This window comes from Solanum dulcamara, chromosome 12 (assembly GCF_947179165.1).
Source record: "Solanum dulcamara chromosome 12, daSolDulc1.2, whole genome shotgun sequence".
In the NCBI taxonomy this organism is placed as follows: Eukaryota; Viridiplantae; Streptophyta; class Magnoliopsida; order Solanales; family Solanaceae; genus Solanum; species Solanum dulcamara.
In genome coordinates, this window is record NC_077248.1 from 18006042 (window position 1) to 18025458 (window position 19417).

Genomic DNA, 19417 nt, shown 5'->3' on the forward strand with positions numbered 1-19417 from the left:
CCAAGCTACAAGCTAGGGTTTCAGATTTTCTTCAAGGTTTCTTCTCAATTCTAAGTGATTCCAAATCAAGGTATGTGGGAATTGATCCATGGGTTCCTTTCACCCATGGAGTCCCAAAGTTTCTCAAAATCTCATTCAATTTTCAATGGTTTATGAACCCTAGTTTTGATTAATTGCATTGGGTTATTTTAATTTTATTTTGAATTATTATCAATGATTATTCTAAGCATGTTTCTACATGAATTGCATGATTTTGAGTTGAATTATGAATGCCCATGCATAAAGCTATTTCCAAGTTATGATTATGAAGTTAAAGATGATTTTTATGAGTTGATTATGAGTTTAATGATTTTCAAGGAAAGTTCTACGATTTAAAGTTGAGATTATGATTTTAATGATGATGTTATGATGATGATCAAGCTATGATCAAAGATAGTTATTATGGTGTGATAAGTACAATTCTCACACAATCATGTTTAAAGATGGTGATAAGAATAATTCTCACTGAAATTATGGATTCCTATGAATTATTAAAGTTAATGAGTTATTCCTAATAGGTTTTGTAAAGATGGATTGACAGGTAGTTACTATCTTTCCGTATAATGTTTATGATCATGTTTTAATAAATTTTGTTGGGATATTGAGTGAGCATCGAGAGAAGTTCTAGTGGGGTTCAGTTCGGTAACGCAATTAGTTACCCAATGAAATCCTAGTAGCAACCAAAAGTCTCAAACTATGTTTCTCGCGTAGGATTGCCTTCATGGCCTAGCTAATGGATCTACATATAGCATAGTTGAATTGGGTTGAGTTGAGTACCATGACAGAGTATACTCTGGCAAGGTAGCCTCTCTCTTCTCGATGAGGGTTACATCGGATTCCATGTTATAGCTCGCATGGTCTTAAGATGTCGGTTAAAGGTCTTATCCCACACAAGTTGAATGTTAAGGTATGAGATTTTACTATGAAGTTGTATGATGCATTGACCATAAGTTTTCATGTGTTTTAATTTTTTTTCAGGCCTTATTCATGTTCATTATGTTGGTCATGCATCTTATGTCATATTGTTCACGTCCCTTTACCTGTTCATGCATATCTCACATACTTAGTACCTTCTATGTACTAACGCATATTTTGCCTACATTATCTCATAATGTAGGGTTGGACGTCGATCATCCGATTCGTGCTAGAGAGCTCTAGATATCAAAGAGTTAGTGAGTCCTCATTCCATCGAGGACATGACTTTCTTTCCATATTGTTTCATTGACTTTCTTCTTATGTTTTGGGGGAGCTAGGAGCTTAAGACTAGAATAGAGGCATGCTTAGACACTATGTCATGTAGTCCGGTTGGACATCTATTGAGTTTTCTATCCCTTAGACCCATTCTCTTGAGTTGTTACTTCCTCTTACTTTACTATGCTTCTTTAGCTTATGCATGCTATGTATGCTAAGATGGCTTAGTTGGGATCCCTCGTAATCCCGATCGTCGTATCGCGGCTTGGCCCTAGTTCGGGTCGTGACATAAAGAACCTATTTTGTAGATTCAAATCACTTCTTAACTAGACTTCCAGCATCAGAATATTATAATATAAAAGTTTGCACTTCTCTTTTACAAATCTCAAAATCAATATATAACTTGCATCTAAAAACATAAAAGCTTTCAAAAAATGACCATAAAACATCCGTTGTAACCTTGAAATCACTACCCAACTACAATATGACTTCACCAAAAGGTCTTTATTTTCTTTTCTACTAGCTCAACATCACCAGTGGCGGAGCCACCTAATGGTCAGGGGGTTCATCCGAACCTCCTTCGATGAAAAATTATACTATTTATACATAGTTAAAATAATATTTTATATACATATAGTAGATATCGAACCCCCTTCGGAAAATTCATGTGTCTACTTATTTAAATTTTGTACCCCATTAGTCAAAATTCTGAGTTCGCCACTGAACATCACTAGAAGCTAAGGATTTACGTAGCAAAAAAATGGATAATAAAGCATCCGTTATGGAAAACACAATTCGAAGTAAACCCATTTAAAACCCCTAATTTCCTTGAGAACTCATTTGGAGCCCCATCGAAAAATGAAAAGAGAATTCATAAAAATTGGATGCAGGGAAAGGGAAGCTTACAATTTCTAGGAGAAGAGTGCCTTTGAGCATAATAGAAAACCTAGAAGTTACAAGTAGAGAAGGGAGCATATTTCTAAAAGGCAAAAACGAGGGAGAAATTGCCACCTACTTTTTGGTGCGAAATTGGAAGGAAAAAAGGCCCGTTCTGCTTTTTGGTGCGAAATTGAAAATTGCCACGTTTTGCTTTTTGGGATTTTCAATAACCCCTGCAATATGACCTCTAAAGCCCCCGCAAAATAAATTAAATATTGGAAATTTGCAAAATGTCATAATTTAATACAATTTATTGGGGTTTCAGAAAGGGCCGCAATATAACCGCCACAATCTTACTCATTTTTTGTAGTGATAGCCGTAACATACTTTAAATTTAAGCTAGATTAACTTGATGTTGAATCAGTTTCTTTTTTGGAAATTAAATATAACGTCAAAATGTATTTTTATCAAATTTTAATTCAAAATTTTCTCCCAAATACACGAGATATTATGACGAAACTCTCAAAATTTAGATTTATAAACCTTTGGCACGGGACAAATGACAACTTTTAACATCCCGTTACAAAAATAGACTAATTGTAATACTTATAAAGTCAATGACCTTAAATCAATAATTCAAAATATGTGCTCAATTTAGATAATATATGATTAATTTATACAAGTATATTATACTTGAAACAATATGTAAGAAAACATATAATATATATTAAAATATTTTGTCAAATAAAATAGCAAAATAACATCAAACTAATCTTTAAAATATTTATTTTTTAAATTCAAAAAGATTAACCAACCAATACAAATGAGCTGCGCCAGAAACGTGTGTCTAACAATACTGAAAAGGGTTTAAATAAATCTACATGAGGTAGAAAACCGCTGAAATTTTAGTACTCCTAAAAACAACATAATTTTCCCAACAAAAAACTGAAAAATCCCCCATTGCTCATTGAAACCCTAGAAATGATCAGCTCAGCGACGAAGCATGCATCGTCCATCTTCAATCGACCGAACTTTGCCCTGAATCCACTAAATTGGGAGTTGCAACAATGGCGAGGCATAAGAGTGAAGGTGAGGAACAACAATCTAGACCAAGCACTTTTTTTTATGCAGAAGAAAATGCAGTCTAGCGGAATGGAACGCCTGATAAAGCGCGAACAGCTGCACCACATCAAGAATTCAGAGAAGCGTGTATTGGCTCGTAAGATCCTTGAACGTAAAATCCGTTCTCAAGAATTCGCTCGTAAGCTCAAATCCATCCTTATCAAGAAAGTCAGGTAAACAAACAAAAACCAAAAGTGTAACCTGTTAATTATATGACGTTGCGATTCGATCTATGTGGGATTCACATCCTATTGAACGGGTGATTGTTGTAGGATGAGTTTCAATCTAAACAAAAACAAAAGAGTACCTTCCGTCTGCGAGCTTTAGTTTTGCTTATTTAAGATGAGTGAAATTTATAACTGATCTTTAGTTGCTAAAGAAGTTGATTGACTCATTAGCGACCAATCTCCAATTCGTTGTACGTGAAGGAAATTATCATGGTATTTCTGATTCACTATTTAAACAGGCATGTGCATATCTAATGTAACACAAGGTGGGGATAAAAGGCGTTGACCACTAAAATTTTAATGCACAGTCATATCTAAATGTTAGCAATGTAGGTTTTTTAATCATTGAACTATTCTTAGTGCCTTGTGATCAGGTGCATTTTACCATAGTGATGATTGAAGGGGGAATTTATTTCTGAAATTGACTGTTTCCTGTTTGGTTCATAAGACAGATTTAAGAAGTTAATATCCGTTGCACTTTAACCTATGTAAAAAATGGGAAGAACTCAGGTATCCACATTTACTAACGACATGCAGGTTATAAAGTGTGTACTCTTGAATGAGTGTTGAATTTTAGATAAGTTCCTTGGGTTGAGATTTAGTGATTTCTATGCGAGTGTTTAGAGTAATGTGAAAAATCCATTGTCTTTGCCGTGTTTTTATTCCAATGTTGATTATGCTTGCTTCAAAGTCCAGGATTTCACAAATATTTCACTTAAATGAAGGGCTTGGGCACATGGTGAAATGCAAGCACTGTGGTCTGTTTGTTCAGTCTTTCTGACTTACAGCAATGCTCTTTAACTAGATGAATAAACTGATTCTGGTGAAAATTAACCTTTTCTAGCTCTCGACTGAGGTAGGCCAGAGTGTGAGTTGTCTGATTGATATTATTACAGAAGTAGGGGAAGTGGCTAGATTTACTCATTCACCTGCCCGGTAACAACAGTTCTCCTATACAGATAATAATAGAAACTACACTTTGTATTTAGCCCAGAGGCCAAGAAAGATATAATCACTGTTTGCTATAATGTTGGGAGATTTTATTTTTAGTTCACTTTCTGTCTGATATTGTACTTTTTAAGCTGAAAGTCTATTTTAAAATTGTAAAACATCTGTTCGGTTACTGAAACCAAGAAGATTATTGTGAATTTTTGCGTTTAATTGATCAGCTGCATATGCCACATTACTGGAAGATGATGCATGTGGAATTTGCATCGTAGGTTTTTCTTAACCACAAATGAATTTCCATTGCCAAGGAAGATTCTGATCTCCTCTGTTGTACTAATTATATTATGTCATCTTCATATGCTTATCTCCTAAATCCAGCAAACGGGTCAACCGTTTCTCTATTTCATCAAGGGAAATCTGTTTTTGCGTCAGAAAAAACCAACTAGTGATAATTAAAACCAGTCACTTCCACCATCTTCAAGTCTTTTTCCATAAGTTGCTAATACGTCCAAACTAACATAAGTTGTTATGTCGTTATAATTAGAAATTCAGTGAATCTCCATGGAAGTTAAATGACTTTGTGTCTGCTTCCACAAAAATAATTGAACTATAGTTTGACCAGGTCATCAAATTCCCAATCCTGCAAATTCCTTCTAAACATAATGCTGCTGGTTGTGCTATCTGTATTTGAGAGATTGTTTAGTCTGGATTCCTTGCAATGTGGAAAAGACCTAAGTAATCATCTATCAGAGAAAAGTTTGGGAAAATTGATAGTAGAGAATGGAAGTATTGGGAAAATTGGATCTCTGGAGAAATTATTAGAGCAGAGTAAAGTGATACATTCAGTAGAAAATTTTCTACTTTAACATGTCTAAAAAGAAATAGCATTTTATAGCACATGTACAAGGATCTAGAAGGAATATTGTGAAGCTTTTAATGGGTGAAGGTTTCACTTCTCAAGTTTCTATTCATAAGAAGGGCAGGTGTTCTTAATCTCAAACATGATATCAGGATCTTGCGTTCATTGCAATCCCTTTGGTGTTGCTTGCTTCCCCTTCTCTCACGTTTTGTGATGTATGCGTATGGAGCTTTGTATCTGTTGCCTACTCCATCCACCGTTCCACACTTGCCTAAGTGAACTGCATTTGAGATGATTACCATTTATGAAATCTACACAGTTAATTGCAAAATTATATTTCGAGCCATGGAAAGTCATTGTTTTGGTCATGGGGTAGCTGCTACAGAGTTGGGAAATCGATCAAAAATATTTGGAGGGTGATTCCATGGTGCATTATATGGAGTATTTAGAAGGAGAAGAAGCAGAAGTGTTTTGATGGAAACACAACTCCACTTTATGCCTTAAAGTCCAGATGCTTACTAAACCTTTTTGCATGGTATAATCTTAGTGATGTCAGCTCCCTTGACGTTTTTAGATGGTGTCAGCTCCCTTGACGTTTAGTTAGGAGGCCAAGGCATTTATAGGAGCTTACTCCTCTTTTTGTACTCAGCTGCATCCTCTGGATTCTTATTATGAATGTTGAATGGGATCTGACATTACATGATCAAACAAACAAACAAACAAACAAAAGGAAGAATCATTTTTTGGGGTCTGAATTCTACTTCCATAGGGAAAACTCTATAGCAGGATAATTGCTCGAGATATGAATTTGTTTCTTGCTCATGTATCTTGGTTCTTGAAGCATTTTCATTGGGACTGGCAGCTGATATAGTTTTGTGTGATTCTTTGAGTTTCCATTTTGTGAGCTTTCATCACTGTTCTCTTAATTTTCTATTGAACAAGCTTTCTTCACTTTTCTCTTATTGTCAATTTCCTGCATATGACCATTCAAAACTGCCTTCATTTGTAATATTGGCTTCCCTAACTGCTATCTTGCAGGGGTTTGTAAAGGAGGATTCCAGCAGAGTTTTCTTCACTAACTATTCTGACTTGGCAGGATGGTTGCCACAATCATCATTTTCTTGCACCTCCCTATGTGAACTACACCTTTAAGAATAACTTTTTCCTTTTATTGATTTTCTATTAGATTTCTCATATACTTGATGTAGAAATTCGGCAGGTGTTGGTTGCTAGTTGGTGCACTTTTTTTTTTCTGGTTCTTTGGACCAATGGTTAATTTGATAAATAACTTTGCAAAGAGTGCTTATGACATACGGGGAATGTACGAATGCCCATAAGGTTTCTTGATTTAACAAAGCCAAATCTGATCAGGGACTCTTTGATGCCAAAATTACTAAAATTGTACTGCATCTTCTTCCAGCCTTTATGATGGTGTTTTTTGGTAAAGGTCTAATCTGTTTCATGAAAATGTAGTAGAATAAGCAACATCAACAAGAGGATGAACTTCAGTATCAATTAAGTTTGAGTAGGTCCAAAGCGCTATGCTTACGATGCCTCCACAAAAACTGCAGAACCCAATACTATTACTGGTACTAGAATGGTTTGTAACCTCAGTGGTGGAGGCAAATACTAAATTCAATAACATTGGTTCAAATTCTGTATTTACATTAAAAATTTATTTAAATGAATTGTGGTTCAAAATTCATAAATTAAAAATCTTACCCGTCTCTGTTTATCCTTTCACAAAATAATTTTCAAAAAAATGTAGCATAGGCATATTGTAAGTTTTGTTTCCAATGCAGTATTGTCAAAACATGAATAACAACGTGCTGAGAATTCATATTTCTCGAACAAAAATATCCATCTATTTCTTTTGGATAGCTTGCACTGCAAATAGATGATGGTTTGATGGAAGGACGAGTTGAATAAACATTACTTGAGGGATTTGATAAGGTGGTGATATCCGTGACAGGTGAGTTAATAACACAAAATTGAATTAAAAGAAATAATTTATGAAGACTAGCTACACATAACATTCTCCTATATGTAAAAATTCACAAAATTACAACAAATAATACATATATGAATCTATAATTTAAAAAGTACGGATTCAATGCTAACAGCATCAATATTGAACCCATGAAACTTAAATATAATGGTGCACTAGTATTGCGTCACTTTGTGTGAAGCTTGATTTGACACTCTGTATATATACATATATATGTTCAAGAATTTGTATAAATATAAAGCCTGCAATGTGGTTTAATAGAATTGAACTCAAGATGTCTTCTAAGTCAAACCATCAAGCCAAAGCTCTCCTATGGTGAAGGAGATATAAAACCTATTTATCCTCTCCTTTGTAAATATTGAAACCACACAACCGGTACAAAGAGTGTGGCGCTCGGAACTTTCAAATCCTACTGCTCGTACTTAATAAATAATAGTAGTACTCGTGTTATGCTCAAGCCAAGAAGTATTCTCTTGGAACTCATGACTAAAAAATAATTACACTATAAATGGGAACTTGCACAACAATGTTCATTACTAAGTTACTAAAAATGATTGATATGCTATAAATTAACTAAGCAACTTATAAAAGAAAGAGAGTAAGAGTGAGAAAAAGCAGCCCAAGTGGGCAACTTGCCCACTTTAAGTGGACCTCACTTGGAAAAATAACATCCATTTTCCTAACACTCCCCCTCGGATGTTTAAAAAAAAAACTTTACAAGAAATAATATACATAGTTATTTTCAATATCCATAGATGTTGTGCCTAGTTAAAACCTTACTAGAAAAAACCCAGTGAGAAAAAGTCTAGTGAAGGAAAAAGAGTATACACATCTGGTAATACGCCTTGAATGCTGTCTCATTAAAAACCTTACCAGAAAAACTCAGTGGGACAAAACCTTGTATAAGGGAAAAAGAGTGCAACGCGTATTTTACTCCCCTTGATGAAAACTTCATTTGATATTTTGGAGACGGCGCATTCCAATTTTATATCTTAGCTTCTCAAAAGTTGATGTTGGTAATGCCTTTGTGAATAAATCTGCAAGATTATCACTGAATGAACTTGTTGTACATCAATATCACCATTCTTTTAAAGATCATGTGTGAGGAATAATTTTGGTGAAATATGTTTCGTTCTGTCTCCTTTTATGAAGTCACCTTTCAATTGAGTTATGCACGCGACGTTGTCTTCGAATATAATTGTGGGTACATTGACATCACTTTCCAGGCCACATCTTTCTTTGATGAACTGTATCATCATTCTCCACCACACACATTCTCTACTTGCTTCATGGATTGCTATTATTTCAGCATGATTTGAAGAAGTAGCAACAATAGACTGCTTTATAGATCGCCATCATTTAGCAGTTCCTCCATGTGTAAATAGATAAACTGTCTAAGATCGAGCTTTATGTGGGTCCGATAAATAATCTGCATCTGCATAACCAATAAGGTCTGCACAACCTTTGTTAGTATAAAATAAACCCATATCAATAGTACCCTTTAGGTATCGCAAAATATTTTTGATACCGTTCCAATGCCTTCGTGTTGGGGATGAACTATACCTTGCCAGCAAATTAACAGAAAATATTATATCAGGTCTGGTTGCGTTAGCAAGATACATAAGTTCACCAATTGCACTAAGATATGGTACTTCAGGACCAAGAAGTTCTTCGCCCTCTTCTGGAGGTCGAAATGGATCTTTTTCCACTTCAAGTGATCGAACAACCATTGGAGTACTTAATGGATGTGCTTTGTCCATGTAAAATCTTTTTAAGATTTTCTCAGTTTGGGCAGATGGATGGACAAAAACCCCATCTGCTAAATGTTCAATTTGCAGACCTAGACAAAGTTTTGTCTTTCCAAGGTCTTTCATTTCAAATTATTTCTTTAGTTATTCAATCGCCTTTTGTACCTCTTCAGGGGTTCCAATGAGATTTATGTCATCAACATAAATGACGAGTATAACAAACTCTGATTCCGTTTTCTTAATAAAAATACATGGACAAATGACATCATTTATATAGCCTTCATTTATTAAGTACTCACTAAGACGATTATACCACATACGCCCTGATTGTTTCAGAACATATAATGATATTTGCAATTTCATTGAGTACATCTCCCGAGACTTATTATATGCTTCAGGAAATTTTAATCCTTCTGGGATTTTCATGTAAATTTCATTATCAAGTGAACCATAAAGGTAAGCTGTAACTACATCCATTAGATGTATATCAAGATTTTTATGTACAGCTAAACTAATGAGATATCGAAATGTTATTCCATCCATAATAGGTGAATATGTTTCTTCATAGTTGACTTCGGGTCTTTGAGAGAATCCTTGTGCAATAAGGCATGCCTTGTATCCTACAATTTCATTTCTCTCATTTCATTTTGCAAAAAAACCCATTTATAGCCAACTGATTTTACACCTTTAGGAGTTTGGACTACAGGACCAAAAACCTCACGTTTAGCAAGTGAGTCTAATTCTGATTGAATCGCCTTTTGCCATTCTGACCAATCACATCTACGTCGACATTCTTTGATGGATTTAGGCTCAAGACTTTCACTATCTTGCATGAGGTTAATTACAACATTATATGCAAAAATATTATCCACAATATTTTTTGATCGATCTAAATTTATCTCATCACCGGTAAAACTTATTGAAAGTTCTTCATTCACTTGAGTCTCGGGTTCACTAATTTCTTCAGGAATATCAAGATTACTCAAATGTTGACCTTCTTCGGGAGGTTTTTTTTGTAGTATCATCTTTATTATTTATCATGCTTCTCTTTCTAGGATTTTTATCTTTTGAACCCAATGGTCTACCACGCTTCAGGCATATTTGAGATTTAGAAGCTATGATACTAGCAGATGGTCTTTTTGGGACATCAATTCGGATATGCACATTCACTGCAGGGATATGTGACTTAGTTATCCATTGCAAATCAGTAAATGCATCTGGCATTTAATTTGCTATTTTCTGTACGTGGATGATCTTCTGGACCTTCTGCTCACATGTGTGGGTACGTGAATCAAAATGTGATAGTGACGAAACTTTTTACGCAATTTTCTTTTTCGTATTCCTTTTTCTCTTCCCCTAATGGCGGAAAAATTGTGTCATCAAACTGATAATCTATAAATCGAGTAGTGAATAAGTCTCCAGTCAACGGTTCAAGGTATCGAATAATAAAGGGTGAGTCAAACCCAACATATATGCCCAACCTTCATTGAAGGCCCATTTTTGTACATTGTGGTGGTGCTACAGGCACATATACCGCACAACCAAAAATTCTTAAATGAGTTATATTTAGCTCATGGCCAAATACTAATTATAATAGAAAGTATTTATTATAATATATCGGTCTGAGATGTACAAGTGTTGCTGCATGTAAGACAGCATGACCCCAAACAGTAATTGATAATTTTGTTTTCATTAGTAGAGGTCTTGCTATCAATTGTAGGCGCTTAATAAATGACTCTACAAGACCATCTTGAGTATGAACATGAGCAACATAATGTTCAATTTGTATCCCAATTGATAAACAATAAACATCAAAAGCTTGGGATGTAAATTCTCCAGCATTATCAAGACGAATGACCTTAATTGGATAATCTGGGAATTGCGCTCTTAATCTTATTATTTGTACTAACAACTTCGCAAACGCCAGGTTGCGAGATGATAACAAGCACACATGAGACCATCTAGATGATGCATCTATTAGGACCATAAAATATCTAAACAATCCACTAGGTGGATGAATAGGTCCACATATATCTCCATGTATACGCTCTAAAAAGCCAGGAGATTCGATGTCAACCTTTAGGGTCGATGGTCTGGCAATTAATTTGCCTTGATAACAAGCAGCACATGAAAATTTATCATTTGTAAGAATCTTCTGATTCTTTAACGGATGTCCCGTTGAATTTTCAAGAATTCGTCTCATCATTATTGATCCAGGATGACCTATTCGATAATGTCATAGCACCAATGTATTTAGATCAATAAACTTCTGGTTTACGGTTATATGTGCTTCAATTGTACTAATTTTTGCATAATATAGGCAAGACGACAAAATTTGTAATTTTTTCAAAATATATTTCTATCCCGAGACATTCTTGGTTATACCAAGGTATTCAATATTCATTTCATTTAGTGTCTCAACATGATATCCATTTCTACGAATATATTTAAAACTTAATAAGTTTCTTGGGGATTTAGAAGAGAATAGTGCATCTTCTATAACAATTTTTGTCCTCTTAGGCAGAATTATAGTAGCTTTTCCGGAGCCTTCTATCATTTTTGAATTACCAGAAATTGTAGTAACATTTGCTTTTCTTCTTAGCAAGTTAGAAAAGTATTTCTCGTCTTTAAAAATAGCTGGGTTGTTCCACTATCAATTACACAAATATTCTCGTAATTGATTATTGATTCAAACATAATTTGAGGCATATTCATATTTTCTTCAAAAAAAATTAAGTAAATATTATCATTAATACATGGTTCATTACATAAATTTTACTTGGATTGAAAAATACAAACATAATATTTAGTAGAGATAAATAAAAGAAAATTATATATTATTAGTCTTATCAATATTCATATTTTCATCTGAAAAATTAAAGAAGTCAGCTACATCAAGGTGCATAGGCTCTATATTATCTTCAGAGATAAAGTTTGTCTCTGGATTATTTTCTGCCCTCTTTAATGATGCCTAATATAGCTGAATCAGACGTTTCGACGACCAACAAATCTGCGATTAGTGCCCCATACCTCCACATCTATGACATATTCTTTCTGAATTTTTCTTTGGTAAAGCTTCAGGCTTTTCACTCTTCTTTTTATACTGCTGATTATTTCTTGGTGTCAACCGAGCATCATGATTATAATTTCTTCTTCGACCATGACCACGATCATGACTGGGGCCATGGGCTCTTTTTCGTTGGTTAAAATTTGCCTGATTCACTTCAGGGAGTGGCAAAGAACCAATGGGCCGACTATCATGATTTTTCATTAATAATTCATTGTGGCGTTCAGCAATCAGAAGGTGAGAAAGTAATTCAAAATATTTTTTAAATCCATTTTCACGATATTACTGCTGCAGGAGCATATTCGCGAGTAAAAGTATGTCTTTTCAAGTTTATTTTACTCAGTGATCTCTTCTCCGCATAAATTTAACTGAGCTATAATTCTAAATAAGACAAAATTATATTCAGTTATATTTTTGAAGTCCATTAATCTCAGATTTAGCCAATAATGACGTGTTTGTGGAAGCATGACCAACTTCAGGTGGTCATATCTCTCTTTTAAATTTTTCCATAATTTAAGGGGGTCTTTTAATGTGAGATATTGTAATTTTAGCCCCTCGTCAAGATGGTGGCGGAGAAAGATCATGGCTTTGTCACGGTCTTGATTAGATGTCGTATTGTTATCTTTGATGGTGTCTATCAGACCCATCGATTCTAGATGAATTTTGGCATCAAGTGCCCATGATGAGTAGCCTTTTCCAGAAATATCAAGAGCAACAAATTCAAGTTTGAAAATATTAGACATTTTAAGAAAATAAAATTCTTACCCTTTTCATTACCTTCTTAAAAATATATCTCAAAGCGACAGAGTCTCGTGCTGATAACGTGTTGTAAATTAACTAAGCAACTTATAAAAGAAAGAGAGTAAGAGTGAGAAAAAGCAAGGAGAACAAACAGAGGAAATTGTTATACGTTTTTATCTTTTGTCCGTGTACCTCTTAATGTCAAGGTTGGCATATATTTATATATATATATATATATATATATATATATATATAAAAGAAGATAAGCAACATGATACTAAAAAGCAGCTGAAGTGGGCAACTTGCCCATTTCAAGTGGGCCCACTTGAGAAAATAACATCCATTTTTCTATCATGATAAAAATTCTTAAGAAGTACTACTTGATAGATCCACTGATTGAGCTATCCATCAAAAGAAAGAAATTAAAGGATGCAAAAGATAGCAATAAATAAAAAAGAAGAAAAATAATGTAGTAAAGTAGTAAATTATGTGAAACATTACATTGTTCTGAAGTAAAATTCAGCTCTTAATTACTTTTTTCAGCAAATTAAATGGCATCTATAAGAAGCTGAATTTTACTAGATACATATACATACACGCGTATTTCATAACCGTTAATTGTGGATTCTTGATTTGTCTATCAAACAAGCTAAGTATTCGTTTTATCGTCCATGGAGAGGAGCAAATTGAGCAAATATAGCAGTTCCTGAATTTTCATCAATGGCTTGAACTTCAGTATGATTTCTATGTTGCTCTGATGAAGAAATATGTTGGCTATCAGTAGCATGGGCCACTGTAGCAGGAGAAACTGGTGCAACAATTGGTCTGTTATCGACGTCCTCTATCTTTCCTTGTAATGAGGCTTCTTGCATATGCAACGCATACTCCAAATTCCACAAAACGTCACCCATAGTAGGTCTGTCAACACCATATTCAGCCAAACACTTCTCTGTTGCTTCCGCAAATTTCTTCATCGACTCTGGATCAATTTGTCCTACAAGTGTCGGATCAATTATCTTGTCCAATAATCCTTTTCTTTTCCACTGCATTGCCCATTCTGCCAAATTCACTTGCTCTCTTGGTAGTGCTGGATTAATAGCAGGACGAGCGCATAAGGCTTCAAGAAGTACAACCCCGAATGAGTAGACATCAGATTTGTCTGTCAGCTGTTGCTTCCTAAAGTATTCAGGATCCAAGTAGCCAAAACTTCCCTTCACAGCAGTGCTCACGTGAGTCTGTTCTGTTGTCGGTCCATCTTTTGATAGCCCAAAATCAGCCATCTTGGCGACAAAATTTTCATCAAGCAAAATGTTGGTCGTTTTGACATCTCTATGTATAATTCCAGTAGATGCACCTGTGTGGAGGTAATGAAGCCCGCGAGCAGCACCAATACAGATATCTAATCTTTGTTTCCAAGATAAAGGCGGCATGTTCTTTCCATAGAGATGATCTCTCAATGGACCATTTTGCATAAACTCATAAACCAATATCATCTCAGAGCTTTCATCACAATACCCAATCAACGACACTAAATGTCGATGCCTTAACTTAGATAACATTTGAATTTCAGTCTGGAATTCATTTATACCTTGTTCAGATTGTGGATTTCCTCTCTTGACGGCAACTTTTGTCCCATCATCAAGTTCTCCATAATAAACATTTCCAAAGCCACCAACACCGATTATTTCACTAGGTTCCCAGTTTCTAGTGGCATCTGATAATTCAGCAAAACTAAAGTATTGACCTAATCCCATATTTTTTGATGAGAAGAATTGGCTCTTGCTGCGCGAAGATGATGACATAAAAGTTGAATCACCAGCGTGAACCGGAAGTAACCAAGATGAAAAACTATTCCTCTTGTGCCAATCTTGAGGTCTCTTTTGCCATTTGACAGCCATTGCACCCAACCCCACAAAGGCTCCAAACATCATTGCAAATCCAACATAAGCCACTGTTTTACTTGGACCACTTTGTTTTTGTCCATCAACACCATATTCCCCATCTAAGCTACCCACAGAGTTATTCATTCGAAACACCTCCAGGCCATTTAGAATTGCATTTCTAAAACCTTGAGCATCATTCACAGGAGAAACACGTACAACGAGCGGGTTAGACACCATGGAGGAATCCACAACAAAATCCTTGTAATAAGCTGTAGACAAATGATTAGTCAATGCTGACAAATCTAGCCCGGAAATAGCCATTTTGTCATTAATGTACACATTGAAATAGAGTTCATTAAGCGCTTTGCTAATAATATCGCAGAAATGTAGGCGAATCATGTGGGGATATACAGTGTCAATATCCATTGTCCATGATATGTTAAAATTAGGAAGTGTAGTTTCTGAATTTGCCATCTTTATAGCAGAACTATAAACTGTTGGTGGCGCAATTAACGGAGAACCTCCTGATGATTTCAGATAATTAATAGCAGAGGCTTGTGTCGATACCTCTTCACCTGTGGCATTGTTTCGAAATTGTGCATCAGACATCCAGTTTCGTCCAAGAGTATCATTCGTTGAATCCAAAGCAGGACCACCAACATTAAGCCTATACATTGTCTCAAAATTACTTTTAGAAAGATCAAATTTCTGTGACACGGGGAAAAGTACAGGTACAGAATAATCAAGCATTTTGGGAGGAACAGTAACGAATTCGATAGCATTAACGAATGCCACAGATCCTTCAGCTGGCAAGAATTTAATAGCATAACGCTCCATGGTGACATTAACAACAAACTCCTTGACAATAGCCTCATCTTTCCCGATTTGGAAATCACGAAGGAGGACTAATGTATCCGTTCTAACAGAAAATTTAGATGTTTTGAGATCGTATTCGTTGTATTTAAAGGGAAAAAAATGTAGTCTGATCCAATGCAAACCAGAAGTACTGGCATGAAACGTGTACGTAGCTTCAGTTGTGAAGATTTTCGCGTTAAGATATATCGTTGAAGGAACGTTGATTTTCTCCGAAGCACATGCTTGAATGTCCTTACCACTATAGGAAAGGTATTTCGCGGCGTTTTGATCAGGTTGAAAAACTTTATTCCCCGGAAGTGTGATCGGGGAAGTTGCACCACAATCAATGAGAAAATTGTCTTCAGGGGTAAAAACTGGAAATGATTTAGCAGGTGCAGCATCATCTTGAGCAGTGACAAATGTATTTGTGATAATGAAAAAGTAAAATATCAATGAAATGCCCATGATATGGGTAGGGGTAGGGGTGGTATTTTATGTATTTTTTCCAGCTCCAGACCCTTTGATAATTTATTTTTTCCCAAACCTAACGATATGGATGAAAGATTTAAGGAAAAAAAAAATGAATCTGAGAGTTTTCAATTCTGTGTAGTTTTGGCCAATATTATCGCCATGTTTTTGGGGTGAAAAAATATGCCAAGCTTTCTTTGAATTTCTGTTAATGTTGCTGCCTTATTTTGTTGCATATTTTAGTGGTTGAAATGGTCATCTACCATTGTTTTCTCTCTACTCTCCGTTTTTACTTTCCTTTTTTAGAAGTTACAACCTCTTTTTAGACATTGTTTGACCAATTTTCAAACTTAATATGTGATTGATTCAGGGAAATGGAACAAAAATGTCCCTTACCTATCAGAAATATTGCAAAATTGTCTTTATTTTAATTTTGGTCTTAAAAATATTTCTATGGCTAAACTACATTATTAAATATACATCACTAATATATATATGAAAAATTAAGTATATGCCCCATAAAAGCAAATTAGTTACAAACATCTATCTCTTTACATTTATGTCGCCTAACTAATTACAATAAATATTCCATTTCCTTGTAGCTTTAGTTATTTAGCTCATTTTTAGTTCTTTTGTTTTTTATTTCTCTACTTCTTTTTTTTTCTTTTTATGTTTCTTAGTTCATTTAAATTTTTAAAAATTATTTTATTGATTATTTCTTTTCATATTATAATCTGATTTATACTCAATATGTATTTCATATACTTCCCTTCTTTCTTTTTTCCCCTTTTTTCTCATATGAAAAGAAAAAAAGGGTAGGGATAGATAGAATTCCTGAATGTCTTTGTGAGCCTTTCTGCGTAACCACTCCTGTCGGTGATTCTGTCGTAGCTGAGAAAGTCTATAGAGATTGCACTGTGTCAATTCATCACAGGGATACCTTGGCTGACTTAGTTGAGTTAGACATGGTTGATTTTGATGTGATCATTGGCATGGACTGGCTTTATGTTTGTTATGCCTCTATCGATTGTAGAACTCAGATTGTCAAGTTCAAATTCCCAAATGAGGCTGTCATAGAGTGGAAGGGTAGTCCTGTCGTGCCTAAGAGTAAGTTTATTTCCTACCTTAGGGCCAGGAAGCTAATCTCAAAAGGGTGTATTTATCACCTTGTTCGAGTGAAAAATGACAATGTTGAGTCTCCATCCCTTGAATCAGTTCCGATTATCAATGAGTTTCCTGATGTCTTTCCTGAAGATCTGTCTGGAGTCCCTCCTAATAGGGAGATCGACTTTGGGATTGATGTTCTTCCTGATACCCAATCTATCTCAATCCCTCCATATAGAATGGCTCCGGCTGAGTTGAAAGAGTTGAAAGAACAGTTGAAAGACTTGTTAGATAAAGGATTCATTAGGCCGAATGTCTCACCATGGGGTCCTCCTGTCCTATTCGTGCGAAAGAAAGATGGGTCCCTTAGAATGTGTATTGACTACAGGCAGCTGAACAAGGTCACCATAAAGAACAAATACCCTCTCCCCAAGATAGATGATTTATTTGACCAACTTCAGGGTGCCACCTATTTCTCAAAGATAGACCTAAGATCGGGCTACCATCAGTTGAAGGTGAGGGAGTGTGATATCCCAAAGACAGCTTTTCGGACCCGTTATGGGCACTTTGAATTTTTGGTCATGTCCTTTGGATTGACTAATTCCCTCGTAGCTTTTATGGATCTCATGAACCGAGTACTTAAACCATATCTTGATATGTTTCTGATTGTATTCATAGATGATATTTTTGTTTACTCCAAGAATGAGGAGGAGCACGCCCGTCATCTTAGAGTCGTCTTGCAAACTTTGAAAGACTAGGTATTGTATGCAAAGTTCTTGAAATGTGAATTTTGGCTTGCATCAGTGGCCTTTCTAGGCCACATTGTATCTGGAGATGGTATTCAGGTTGATGCTCAGAAGATTGAGGCAGTGAAAAATTGGCCCAGACTCACATCCCCGACAGAGATAAGAAGTTTCTTAGGTTTGGCCGGCTATTATCGAAGGTTTGTAAAGGGATTCTCATCCATATCATCGCCATTGACCAAGCTGACCCAAAAGAAGACTAAGTTCCAATGGTCCGATGCTTGTGAGGAGAGTTTCCAGAAATTGAAGACCAAGCTAACCACTGCTCCTGTTCTAACTTTGCCTGATGGAACAGAGGGTTTTGTGATCTATTGTGATGTATCTAGAGTTGGTTTGGGCTGTGTGCTGATGCAGAAGGGAAAGTGTCACACCTCGGGAGGGTACCCTAGACGTGATCGGCACTTGAAAGCCATTTCTGACCGTCAAGCGAACCACCTAACTCAATCATTCCGTCATCCAATCATATACGCTCAAAGGAAAGCTCAATTATAACACGTTATTTACAATATGGGGGCCGAAGGCCAAACATGTTTAACTCAACAAAATAAGTATAATAGGACTCCTCAAAATAAAGTTCAACCACCCCACACTCTAGTCTATGAAGCCTCTACCAAAGTCTGGAAGGTGCCAATGACAAGCCCATGGCTACCAATAATCAAAATACAAAGACAAAACGAAACTATGCAAGGAGCTCAAGATCCTCCGGAAACTAGGAGGACTCACCAACTAGTTGGGAGTGTATGTGGATCTTCAACGGAGTGCTGGTTGATGATCTCTAGTACTTGTCTCTGCATCATGAAATGATGCAGGCCAAATAACGTCAGTACATGGAATGTACGAGTATGTAAAATGGTCGGATGAAACAAACATCAAGAAAACATCAACATCAACTCAGGGTCTCAACTCATACATACATGACAACTCACTCAAGTGTCCTAAGTCTAACAAGAATAGTTTAGACGGGACTAACTCATAAGCCACTCAACTCAACTGACTCGGAGCACTATCAAGACCTAAATGGGAGTTTCTCTTCTCCGACAATCATCACCTATGAGCCGGTGATAGTACAACAATCAGACGTTGTTGCCATGTCCGTCCATCCTTGCCAGGGCATAAACGCCTCCCTAATCATGGATACCATCGATTAGTCAAGTCCTATAATTTCAGGACAAATAAATAGGAAACATCCGATTTTAATGGTTCAATCCCATGGGAAGCATCCGACTTTAATGGTTCCATCCCTACCTACATTGGCAGCGTAGTTCCTGGGGTTCGAGTACGGACTATACTCTCGCCCGCCTCGGTGCTCGATACTCCTCCCATGACTTTATGCTCATAAGACTCCCTCCAATCATCTCAAACAAGCCCTCACGGCTAGTTTCATGTGGGACATTGCCAACTCATCAACTCTAGTCTCATTTCAACTCAATTAAGTCATAATGGCAAATTCCATTTAGGACCTCGTCCACTCGTCA

The 19417-nt window shown here is 35.9% G+C and overlaps 2 protein-coding genes across 2 annotated transcripts; one reads left to right on the forward strand and one right to left on the reverse strand.

Annotated features, from left to right (window-relative positions):
* Positions 1–2966: 2966 nt before the first annotated feature.
* On the forward strand, positions 2967–6655 carry LOC129877529 (uncharacterized). The gene is made up of 2 exons (XM_055953046.1): positions 2967–3404; positions 6304–6655. The coding sequence occupies exons 1-2, from the start codon at positions 3091–3093 to the stop codon at positions 6311–6313; spliced, it is 324 nt and encodes a 107-aa protein (XP_055809021.1). The 5' UTR covers positions 2967–3090; the 3' UTR covers positions 6314–6655.
* Positions 6656–13491: 6836 nt separating this feature from the next.
* Positions 13492–16047, reverse strand: LOC129876925 (probable receptor-like protein kinase At4g39110; the record flags this gene model as incomplete). Its single annotated transcript, XM_055952400.1, has 1 exon — positions 13492–16047. A coding segment is annotated over one exon (2556 nt), but the record flags the coding sequence as incomplete, so codon positions are not given.
* Between the last annotated feature and the right edge of the window lie 3370 nt (positions 16048–19417).